We start from the raw sequence: 12,028 nt of genomic DNA, 5'->3' as shown, positions 1-12,028 counted from the left end.
TGGCCTGGCCCATAAATAGTCCCCACCTAGGGGACTACTTATGGGGCCAGCAGGGTAGACATTCTAACTTTAACTTCATATCCTCCCCATCCCTGTGGGCAGGAACGTCCCCCCCCAGGGATGGTGAGGAAGAAGATTTTACCATACATAACGTGTTGCTGAGTGTTATCTATGGTAAAATCAGCTGAAAGGTTCCCTTTAAGTTAGGACTGACATCTATACTTCATGGTCACCAATACAGTCAGAATTGCTATATATTTTTTATTTCACTATACAAGTTATATACAATGATTGTTTCTATACATTATAAAAAAAAGTAAAAATATTGGGAAAGAATTATAAAACTGTCAACTAATTTTATCATATCCTTTAACCAGTTTTACTGCTTGTTTAGATGTCAGTGGTTTGATCAGTCAGCTGCAGGCACAGTCTTGTATGGGTTCATAATGCCATTTGGATCCAGCATATGTTTAATCTGCTGCATAACGTGCACTGCGCCTCTGGATTTGCTGTAATAAATGTGGTCCCTCTTTTTGAATCCAAGTCCATGCTCAGCACTGATACTGCCGCTGTGTTTAGATGTCCATTCATACACAAAAGGCTCCAGGGCTGACTGTAAGGCCTCACTGTGCGACTTTGCCGTGATGTTTAAATGCAGGTTTCCATCACCTGTAGAAAAAAAAACATGTAATAGATCAGTGTTTCCCAACCCGAGTTCCTCCAGCTGTTGCAAAACTACAACTCCCAGCCTTTGGCTGTCCGGGCATGCTGGGAGTTGTAGTTTCGCATCAGCTGGAGGCACACTGGTCGAGAAACACTGTAATATATAAAATCCTATCTGGTACCTATGTTGACACCACTATCTGGTACCTATGTTGACACCATCTACTACCATAATAACTGTAAAAAGTTTTCAAAAAAATACATCCACGAGCCACTAAACTGTGTAGTGGAACATTCGCCATTAAAGGGGTTATCCAAGAATAGAAAAACACAAGTAATTTCTTTCAAAAACCGCTCCCTGTCTGTCTCCAGGTTGGATGTGGTATTACAACTTGGCTCCATGCACTTCAATGGAACTGGGCTGCAGAACCACACCCAACCTAGAGACAGACAGGGAGCGGTTTTGGAAAGAAATTCCCTGTATTTTTCTATTCCTGGATAACCCCTTTAATTTCAAGTGGCCAAGACAGAGCCCCAAATGCCAAAAGCTATTGCCCCATATTAGGGATCGACCGATATCGTTTTTTTAGGGCCGATACCGATAATCGGTGGAGGTTAGGGCCGATAGCCGATAACTTATACCGATATTCCGGTATAAGTTATCGGCTATTTATCCCCCCACGACACCGCTGCGGGTCGGGGGCGATTGCGGTGGGGGCGGTGCGGGGCATTATCGGTTTATCGGCAAGGTGATGCCCATACCGATAATCGGTCGATCCCTGCCCCATATGACCATAAAAAAAGCTTTTAGTCCAAGTGCACATGATAAATCTGTGCCAACGATGAATAGCACTGAGGTATCTCACCTAAATGTCCATAACCAACGACACATTGAGCAGCAGACCCTATGCGAGCCCTTGTTTCTTCCACCAGTGTATACAGTTTCTCCACGGGTACGGACAGGTCATATTTGAAGACATAACCATCATGGGCCAAAGCCTCTGTGATACGTTCCCGGAGGGCCCACAGGGACTGTGCGAATAGAGGAAAGTAAAGGATATATATAAATAAATATATATATATATATATATAAAAACATGATTAAATAAAAAGTAATTTAACAGTTATTAAAATAAATTCCAAATAAATATATCTCTAGAGATCTTTGTACTATACTATAAAATACTTTAACTTTTTAGTGTTGTTTTTACTCACTGAAATAAAATGAACATGAACATATTTGAAGTGCCAAAAGGACACTTGCTAAAGTCCATTAGGCCCTTTGGATATGGTCAGAGTGTACGTTTTTCAAGAGTGTTCACTGAATAAGCACTTAGGACCTGTTAAAGCCATTGACATTCCTTGTGAATTGGACTTTCTTTATGAAAGTTTTGCAATACCACACATATAGTTGTCCAGCTGATCCCAGTTTATTCCCGCTACTGATCTCTTCACCAACTATGTTCAATTTTCCTGCGGCGCCTCCACTGTAACAAATAATGCTGTATGATCCACAGGAAGTTGTTTAGTTGTTTTCTTTTTTAATTTATTTTCTGTCTGACCATAGTGCTCTCTTCTGACACCTCTGTCCATTTTAGGAACTTCCAGAGTAGGAGCAAATCCCCATAGAAAACCTATCCTACTGACATAAAAAATGTTTTCCAGTGGAGTACCCCTTTAATGGCATCATGTGTGGTTGCCTTTTGGATTTGTGTAGACACACAAAAGATTTAGATTGATGCCCAGGAATTTGTTGATTACCAATCTTCCCTACCCAGACACTGCTAGGCGAGTGATCCCCAGCCCAGTCCTCAAGGATCAACAACATTCAGGTTTTTCAGTTACCTTGTTGGAATAGAGCAGGGAAAAAACAAATCCTGGGCCTTAAATAAATACTCCAGTCAAAAACTTTTTTTTTTGGTGCCATACTGGTGCCAAAAATGTTAACAGATTTGAAAATAATTTCCATTTAAAAATCTTAATCCTTTCAGTAATTATCAGCTGCTATATGCTCCAGAAGAAGTTATTTTCTTTTTGAATTTCATTTCTGTCTGACCACAGTGCTCTCTGCTGACACCTCTGTCCATGTCAGGAACTGTTCAGAGCATGAGCAAATCACCATACCAAACCTATCCTGCTCTGGACAGTTCCTGACATGGACAGAGGTGTCAGCAGAGAGCACTGTGGTCAGACAAAAATAACTATTCAACTTTCTGTGGAGCATACAGCAGCTGATAAGTACTGGAAGGATTAAGAATGTTAAATAGAAGTAATTTACAAATCTGTTAAACTTTCTGGCACCAGTTGATTTGAAAAGATTTGTTTTCCGCCTGAGTAACCCTTTAAGGACTGGATTGGGGACCTCTGCGTTAGGTGGCAGCTCCCCTTTACCATACAAAAAGAACATGCTGTAAACACAGTATGCATCCCTGTTAAAATTATTAGAATTAATATTTAGAATATTACCCCCTACTCTAGCTAGACCTCTGTAAGCACACACAGAAATCAATAGCAGGGTTACCTAGGGCAGTTACTTTACCATTTAAAAGTATTCTTCACACTGGTTAATACAGTACAACATATGAATGTTCGAGAAATGTTGAAATTCATGTACCATGTTCCATATTAACTGCTGTAGGGAATGGGTAAACAACAACATTTTTGTTTTCTTAAACACAAGGAGCCCCTTTGACACCACAGATAACATACTGCAGTTTAAGGTCATACCATTATTTTACCCTGATCTGTAGCTACAGTCCCCGATGTCACAAATCCAGAGTCCACTGCCTTCTCCAGAAATATATTAAGTTTCTCCTCATCATGCTTTCCATAAGATCCAGAGGTTTCTACCAATACGTAGAATTCATTGTCTGCAGTCATAAAATACCAACATTAATCCTACGGTTATTTAAAAATAATGTATCCATGTGTCACAGAGTCATTACCACTGACCTGGTAAAGGGTTAACAAGTTTTAGATGTGTTTGCACCATCCTCATAGACTCCGAGTCCATGAACTCACAGGCAGACAGAATCTCTCCAAGTTGATCTCTGCACAATGTAAACACCTGCAAAACTTTGCTGAATTCTTCACATCCTGCAACAAATTACCAGAGGTTAAACAGTTTGTAGCATTTCTCAAATAGTCACTTAAAGGGGTACCTGCGAAGGGAAAAAAATATTTTTGTAAATTACTTTTATTTAAAAATATTAAGCCATTCAGCTGCTGTATACCCCCGAGAAAGTTGTGTAGTTATTCCTAGTCTGAACACAGTGCTCTCTGCTGCCACCTCTGTCCGTGTCAGGAACTGTCCAAAGCAGCAGCAATTCTCCATAGCGAAACTCTCCTCCTCCGGACAGTTCCTAACACGTAAGAACTTTCAGGGCCTATCCTAAAGAACAATACCAGTCTTTGGTATGTATTCAAACTGAAAGAAGAAATTCCCTGGATACTGCACTAGAAAACCTTCTATGGAAATCTTTAGTTTTAATGCCCTAACAGCTGTGGACCCACTGTGCCAACCTGGGAGCGGAGCCTGGGTGTTCCCTTGGTTTTCAACTTTTTTCATACTCTAGAATGTAAAACAGAAGGTCACTAATGCAGGAGTGGTCCAGGTTAAGGGGTAGTTGACCAGGCTGGCCCAAACCCCCCTCGTGCCGAGCACCAGGGACACAGGCAGGTGGGTAGAGCTAATGCTATACATGGTATAAGCCCAGCAACAGTCTAATAAAGCAGAGCAAACTTGATGTTAACGCTAAGCTGGAGCTGTCATCCGGATCATGCACTGGAGAATTAGAAAGGTACAAGCAGGATCAGACAGAGGCAGAGCCAGATAACAGCCAGGCCAGGAACACAGGAAGATAGTAGATCAGCAGCAGATACCCTTGCTAGAAGTAAAACTACACTATTGCTCTGGCACCCTGAGCCGTTTCTACAATGGGTCACAGAAGTAAAAAAATATTTGAAAAATCACGCACATTTTCCTATTTTTCAAATAAAACACTGTAAAAAAAAAATATAATAATACTATTTGGTTATCGCGTGTGTAATCGTCTGGCATAAACGCAAACAGATCATGTCCCATTAAAAAAAGGGATAAAAAATCATAGATACGCAAAAGTGGTATCGTTAAAAACTTCAATTCATGGTGCAAAAAATAAACCCATAACATACCGTATTTATCGGGGTATACCATGCACCGGCCTATAACACGCACCCTCATTTTACCAAGGATATTTGGTTAAAAAAGTTTTTTACCCAAATATCCTTGGTAAAATGAGGGTGCGTGTGTGTGCATGTGTATACCCCGATACACTGTTTCTGACTCCGCAGAAGCCCCCAGGAAAGGCAAGCGGAGAGAGAGAGGCCGTCGCTGCCCACTTCTCTCCCCCTGCCTTTCCTGGGGTCTAGAGCCCTGCCGCCGCCGCTTCTCTCCCCCTTGCTATCGGCGCCGCTGCCCCTTTCCTCCCCCTGGCTATCAGTGTCGCTACCTCATTGCCGGCGCCGATAGCCAGGGGGAGAGAAGCGGCGCTGCCCCGTTGCCTCCCCCATCCCCGGTTGTATAATTACCTGTTGCTGGGGTATGGGTCTGCGCTGCTTCTGGCTTCCGGTGTGGCGTCCCCTGCGTCGTTGCTATGCGCTGCACGGCGCAGCGCAATGACGAGTGACGTCACTCATCATTGCGTCTTGCAGAGCATAGCAACAACGCAGGGGACGCCACACCGGAGGCTAGAAGCAGCGCGGACCCATACCCCGGCAACAGGTAATTATACAACCGGGGATGGGGGTGGCAACGTGGCAGCGGCCCCCTTCTCTCCCCCTTGCTGTCGGCGCCGCTGCCCCTTCTCTCCCCCTGGCTATCGGCGCCGCTGCCCCACTGCCGGCGCCGCTTCTCTCCCCCTGGCTATCGGCGCTGGCAATGGGGCAGCGGCACCGATAGCCAGGGGGAGAGAAGGGGCAGCGGCGCCGACAGCAAGTGGGAGAGAAGCGGCGGCGGCAGGGCTCTAGACCCCAGGACAGGCAGTGGCAGAGAAGCCGGCAGGTCTCTGCACCTGCAAAAGCCGCTGTAGTTCATTGATTTAAAGCGCCCGCTTTAAATCATTGAACTGCAGCGGCTTATCGGCGTATGACACGCAGATGGACTTTAGGCTAAAAATTTTAGCCTAAAAAATGCGTGTTATACACCGATAAAAACGGTAGCTTCATATGTGGAAAAATAAAAATAAAGTTATAGTGGTCAGAACATTGCATTGAAGAAAAGTTTTTTAATTTACATTTTTCAAGTTCTCTATTTTTTTGTACCTTAAAAGGAGATGTCCGGTACGGACTATTCCTATTCCATCCTGCCCAGGCTGCAAAAAAAGAGAAAACAAACTTTCACTTACCTTCCTACGTTCCCCTGGAGTTCCGCAACAGCTGATCGGTCGGCCGGGCTGTCTACGTCCTACTTCCCTTAGCCCGGGACATCACACGGCATTTCAGCCTATTAACGGCCGCAGCGATGAAGCGCCTTGTGATGTCCCGGGCTAAGGGAAGTAGGACCTAGACAGCCCGGCTGACCGATCAGCTGTTGCAGAACTCCAGGGGAACGTAGGAGGGTAAGTGAAAGTTTGTTTTCTCTTTTTTTGCAGCCTGGGCAGGATGGAATAGGAAAAGTCTGTACCGAACATCTCCTTTAAAACAAAACAAAAATTATCCAAGTTTGGTATCATTGGAAACTTACTGACTAAATAGATTAAAGATAGCATGTCAGATGTTTTACGATTTCCTGATATACGGATGTGCTGTATTTGTTTTATACATATGTATCCTATATTGATCATTTTGATGCCCCCTTATTGCAGTGGGCTTTCTCTGTTTCATTCTGTATTTGAAAATATTCCAATAAAAATGACAGTTAATAAAAAAAAATAGCATGTCAGATTTACAGCATTGTAAAAAAATTTTTTTTTTTGGGTGGGTAGTGTGATGGCCCAGTACGGGAGTTGTAGCCCCGTACCCCTGCTGCCCTGTCCAGCAGCCTCCCTACGGTGACCCCTGGGCCCCCGACACCTGTCCCCTTGTATAGATATCTATTGCCTGTATTATATTGTATAATGTTTATAAAAGGTGTTATAGCTTTAAAAATTGTTAACATGTGATTACCAGTTGTCATGTGAGTGTAACCCAGTGAGGTATCAGTGACCATGTGATCTTAGGGTGACCTATGGGACCCCCCCAGAGTCTCCCCCATATAAGCCCTGGGTGGAGCCTCTGCTCGCTCTTCCTGCTTATGCTGAGTTGCAGCAAGGTCAAGTCCAAGAGTGTGTCTGGAGTCCATAGGAGACCTCAAGTCAGTCCAGCAGCCACAAGTCTTCAAGTAAGCTACCATTTGTGTATAGTCATTCCCATTCAAGTAACTCAAGTCAAAGTCATCTGTCTTCAGTCAACGTGGCCTGCATCAATATTGTCCCAGCAAGCAATGAGGTCTCAGAAGTCATTGGTCACCTCCGTGGGCCAGGCTGAACTGTACGGACTGTTCCATCTGTCACTCAGTAAAGCTACCGTTGTGCATAACATGGTGTCGGAGTCATTATTGCCCCCGTGCCTATCCCAGGATCAAGAGTTAAACCTTTGGGTGGTATTGAGGATAAACACATCCTGGCGTCATGATTACAAGGGGGTTAATGCCATCTGCCTCTAGGGTAATTCCATCTGCCCTGCATCACACCCTCTATCACAGTAGCATTTCACTCTTGGACCCAGACAGCACAATGTGTTAGGCCGGCCCTGCAGGCAACACAGGAAGGGAGGAATGCGACCCCTACAGGGTGCAACAGAAACTGTTCTTGCCTCAAACAGTACTGAAGATGGTGTCCGGAGTCTGCAGCTGGGAGGCGATGAGTGTGCAGCTCGGCCAAGGTAAGCATGAGATGCACTGTATGCTGGCAGCTGCCATCCGCCAGTGTTGCAGGCATCACCACTTTCCTAAATAATAAAACTTTTGTTGCTGTCCGTTCCCAACATGTTTCAGGGAATTAATTCCCCTTCCTCAGGTACAGGTCACAGGCTATCATTCAAATGAAGGCCCATCCTAGGTACTGGTTGCTTGTATATTTTATCTTTCATTAAAAAAAGTTATCCATATATAGTAGAACAGTCATGTTTTAAATTCACTTCTCACATTAAATTAGCTATAAACACAATTTTGCAATAGAATAATGGTCTTGTGACACAAAAGGCGTGATCACTCATAACATACAGAAGACTGCTCCTGTCTGTACATGTGACATTCACAGTAATCATGAATATTACAGGCTGCAAGAAAACAAAGTTTGTGAAAGTTATTGAATGAAAAAGTGAGTAAGATTGCTGTAAAAGAAAGCATTAAAGAGAAGCAGCGCAGTAAGCTGACACTGATCTTTGTCTCAGGATTGTCCTTTATCCTAGTAACATTAAAGGGGGGTTCTGTGCAAAACCTATTGATGATCTATCCTTATAAGCACACAGCCGATCAGTAAGGTAACCTGGTGTTAGACACTCACCAATCTGAAATTTAGGACTTATTAATGACTTTTGCCCAGAAGACCCCTTTAATTAGTTTTGCATCATCTCCATTTTTACACAAGCTTAATGAATCCAATTAAAACACCTTACCTAAAAAGGCCACATTTACTGCACTGGGTTTGCGTGGGCACATAATTGATAAAGCAGTTATAATGCCTAAAGTTCCTTCTGAGCCAATGAACAGCTGCTTTAGATCATAGCCTGTGTTATCTTTGCGCAGGGAATTGAGACAGTCCAGAATTGATCCGTCAGGAAGAACCTGACAACAGGTAAAAAAGAGACAATGAAAAATTGGACAAACAATAACACGTATCTGTGAGACACCATTTAAAAATTCTTACCGCTTCTATTCCCAAGACTGTCCCTCGTAGGGATCCATACCGCAGAAGTCTGAGACCACCAGCATTTGTGGCCAGGTTTCCCCCTATGTGACAGCTTCCCTTTGCTCCTAAATCTAGTGGCATTGTGTAACCCCGTTCTCCAAGATACTGGTTCAGCGAATCTAAAACACAACCAGCCTGGCATACTAGGACACCTAAAACAAATTAAATACATTTTTAACCTTCTGTGTATATTTTCCTCTTCTTTGAGAGAACTGTGTAGATGACCATTTTTCAATGAAAGTTTAGGTGGTCATCCCAAAGAATTGTACTATTGATACTAAAAACAGGCACTATAGCAGTTTTTCTTAATATTACTCAACATTGCTGTGAGGGCAGTCTTTAAAGGGATACTCCGCCCCTTGACATCTTATCACCTATCCAGATGATCTTGGCTGCGACACCCCAGACATCTGATGCACGGAGTGAACTTTGCTCCGTGCCGGATGACTGGCAATGCGGGGAGGAGGCTCGTGACGTCACGGTCGTGCCCCCTCAATGCAAGACTATGGGAGGGGGCGTGACGGCCTCCCATAGACTTGCATTGAGTGGGTGTGGCCATGTCATCTCGAGCGCGGCGCGGCCGTGATGTCACGAGCAGGGTGCATCAGGAACACCGGGTGCAGGAGGAAGATCGTGGTTGCCCCCAGCAGCAGGACCCCCACGATCAGACATCTTATCCCCTATCCTTTGGATAGGGACTAAGATGTCTAGGGGTGGAGTACCCCTTTAACTGCTCAGATTCATCACTTGAGGCTTCTCGGAGTCTACTGGACAGGGAGCCTTTAGACCCTCTCAGATACTAGCGCCTCATCTCTAATTGTTCTCATCTTTAAACCATAAAAGCAATGTATCCAATCCCTTATTACAATAGAATGTATTGGGCAAAGACTAGAATGCTTAGGAAAAATTGAGAGGAATCCAGCGACTCACCAGAAATATCATCAAAACTGATCACCTGGTCCATGAGGGTGGTGGAGATGAGGATCTCATCGAACACAGGGACACTGCCTCCAACTAAGCCTGTGTTTCCTCCCTGAGGTGTTACAGCCAGGCTCCTTTCATTACAATACCTGTAGGCACAAGGAGAGGAATCTAAAGGCTTTATTCCCACTTCTCCTCTTACTTTACCTTTACAAGCAGTATACAAGGCAGGAAAATCTTCTGACCCATATGCCAGACATAATGATCCAAGGGTATGCAACTGTACAACGTATAGATTACAGGTACGTTCACACATACAGAATCTGCTGCATATTTTGTGCAGCTGATTTTGTTAGCCGTTGAAGTTAATAAGTAGCAATAGTTAAAGGGGTATTCCAGGCAAAAACATTTTATCCCCTATCCAAAGGATATGGGATAAGGTGTCTGATCACGGGGGGGGCCTGCTGCTGAGACCCCCTGCGATCTCCCTGCAGCACCTGCATTCTATGCGGGTGCTGAATCTCCAGTTTCGGAAACCTCCGGGTCACGCCCCCTCCCATAGACATGAATGGAGGGGGCGTGGCGTGACGTCACGTCCCCATTCCCGGAAACTCGGAGGTTTCCGAAACTGGAGATTCAGCACCAGCATAGAATGCGGGTGCTGCAGGGAGATCGCGGGGGGTCTCAGCAGCGGGCCCCCTGCAATCAGACATCTTATCCCCTATCCTTTGGATAGGGGATACAATGTTTTTGCCTGGAATACCCCTTTAATAGTAAGTCAGCGAGAGTTAACTATATTAAGAAAATAATTTGTAGGTGTTTTTTTTTTTGCTATAACTGAAGTGCTTGAGAAATAGATATTCGTGGGAGATTTATTTTCCTATGTGTAGTCCTCCTATATGCAGGATGGGTACTTGTATACTGAGCTTTTACATGGCTTGAACGCCAGGCCTGGGGTCACATGATCACTCGTGCAGGCCTTTGTTGAATTCAGCTGTTGGTCGCATATCCCCTATTTCACCGGGAGATGTGTGGCAGACAGGTCAAAATAGCCTGATCAGCTGTCAAATAAGCGTTTGCTCATTGTTTGCCTGATCGCTAGCACTAATGATTATTGGAGGTCCTGGTGGTCAGATCGCCCACCAAGAGGGCACTCATACTGCAGATAGGAGATGAGTGTCTTTAAGGCACTTTTAAACAGGTAAGTATTACAGAGAAAAAACTGATGTCCAGCACTGTTCCTATATAAAATTGGAATTCTTTATTCAAACATATACACTAGAGATGAGCGAACTTACAGTAAATTCGATTCGTCACGAACTTCCCGGCTCGGCAGTTGATGACTTTTCCTGCATAAATTAGTTCAGCTTTCAGGCGCTCCGATGGGCTGGAAAAGGTGGATACAGTCCTAGGAGACTCTTTCCTAGGACTGTATCCACCTTTTCCAGCCCATCGGAGCGCCTGAAGGCTGAACTAATTTATGCAGGATAAGTCATCAACTGCCAAGCCGAGAAGTTCATGACGAATCGAATTTACTGTAAGTTCGCTCATCTCTAATATACACCATAGGTACAGAAGACATGGTAGTCACAGGTGACGCGTTTCAGCCCACCAGAGGGCCTTAGTCATGACTAAGGCCCTCTGGTGGGCTGAAACGCGTCACCTGTGACTACATTGTCTTCTGTACCTATAGTGTATATGTTTGAATAAAGAATTCCAATTTTATACGGGAACAGCGCTGGACATCAGTTTTTTCTCTATTGCATTTGGGTACGGTCCGTACCAGTCCGTGCGCAGCAGGACGTAGGAGGAGAGCTGAATACCTTCTGCACAGGTAAGTATTACAGTATGATAAAGAACTATGTGTGGCCAACTGGAGAGTTTACTAACAGTTTTAGAGGTTGTTCAGGCATATTTTGCCGACATCAGCACACTGGGAGGTCAGGTTGTAGAGACCACTGTCTGACACCCGACAAATATAATGGGTCCCATTGCTTAGAATAGGACCTGTGCATGATACTCACCGGGGGGTCTGTCATTTGCCTCAGAAAATACCTTATGTGCACTCTTATCTCCCCATGTCTTATCTACCGGGGCAGAAGACAATACCTGGACAATCCCTTTATCACCACATGGGAAACCTATATTAGAAACACTTACTTCAGGATCTTAGAAACCTCTTCTGTAGTCCGGGGCTTTAAAAGTACTTTGCTATGTCCTGATAAAAAGCAAATAGCATTGTTGAAATTAAAGAAATCTAAGAATTTAAGAAAAGTGAGTAAAATTTACAGGAAATGATGCATTTTCTTCTAAATCTTTACAAATTCTAAAAAGATCTCCACATTTGCCAATATAAAAAAAAAAAAAAACTTGTCTACCAGGAAGAAAGGATCTATGACTGAATCTACTGGGCTTGGTTATGTGGCAGGAATGATTATGCAGGTACTGTATATACTCGAGTATAAGCAGAGTTTTTCAGCACGATTTTTCGTGCTGAAAACGCCCCCCTCGGCTTA

At 44.0% G+C, this 12,028-nt stretch overlaps 1 protein-coding gene across 8 annotated transcripts in view; it reads right to left on the bottom strand.

Annotated features, from left to right (window-relative positions):
- Positions 1 to 224: 224 nt before the first annotated feature.
- D2HGDH (D-2-hydroxyglutarate dehydrogenase) overlaps positions 225 to 12,028 on the bottom strand; it is a 94,922-nt gene continuing 83,118 nt past the window's right edge. For 6 of the 8 annotated variants that reach the window (XM_056564665.1, XM_056564666.1, XM_056564661.1 and 3 more), the window contains 8 exons: positions 11,673 to 11,730; positions 9,522 to 9,661; positions 8,550 to 8,743; positions 8,299 to 8,467; positions 3,616 to 3,759; positions 3,391 to 3,533; positions 1,530 to 1,695; positions 228 to 669 (listed from right to left, as the gene is read on the bottom strand). In XM_056564665.1, coding sequence (XP_056420640.1) covers positions 410 to 669; positions 1,530 to 1,695; positions 3,391 to 3,533; positions 3,616 to 3,759; positions 8,299 to 8,467; positions 8,550 to 8,743; positions 9,522 to 9,661; positions 11,673 to 11,730 — 1,274 coding nt within the window. In that variant the 3' untranslated portion in view covers positions 228 to 409. Of the gene's footprint in view, positions 670 to 1,529; positions 1,696 to 3,390; positions 3,534 to 3,615; positions 3,760 to 8,298; positions 8,468 to 8,549; positions 8,744 to 9,521; positions 9,662 to 11,672; positions 11,731 to 12,028 lie in introns of all 8 variants that reach the window. The other 2 variants (XM_056564659.1, XM_056564660.1) reach the window with 2 other exon arrangements.

The sequence above is a fragment of the Hyla sarda genome, chromosome 3 (assembly GCF_029499605.1).
Source record: "Hyla sarda isolate aHylSar1 chromosome 3, aHylSar1.hap1, whole genome shotgun sequence".
Taxonomy (NCBI): Eukaryota; Metazoa; Chordata; class Amphibia; order Anura; family Hylidae; genus Hyla; species Hyla sarda.
This window is presented reverse-complemented; position numbering and strand designations above follow the sequence as displayed.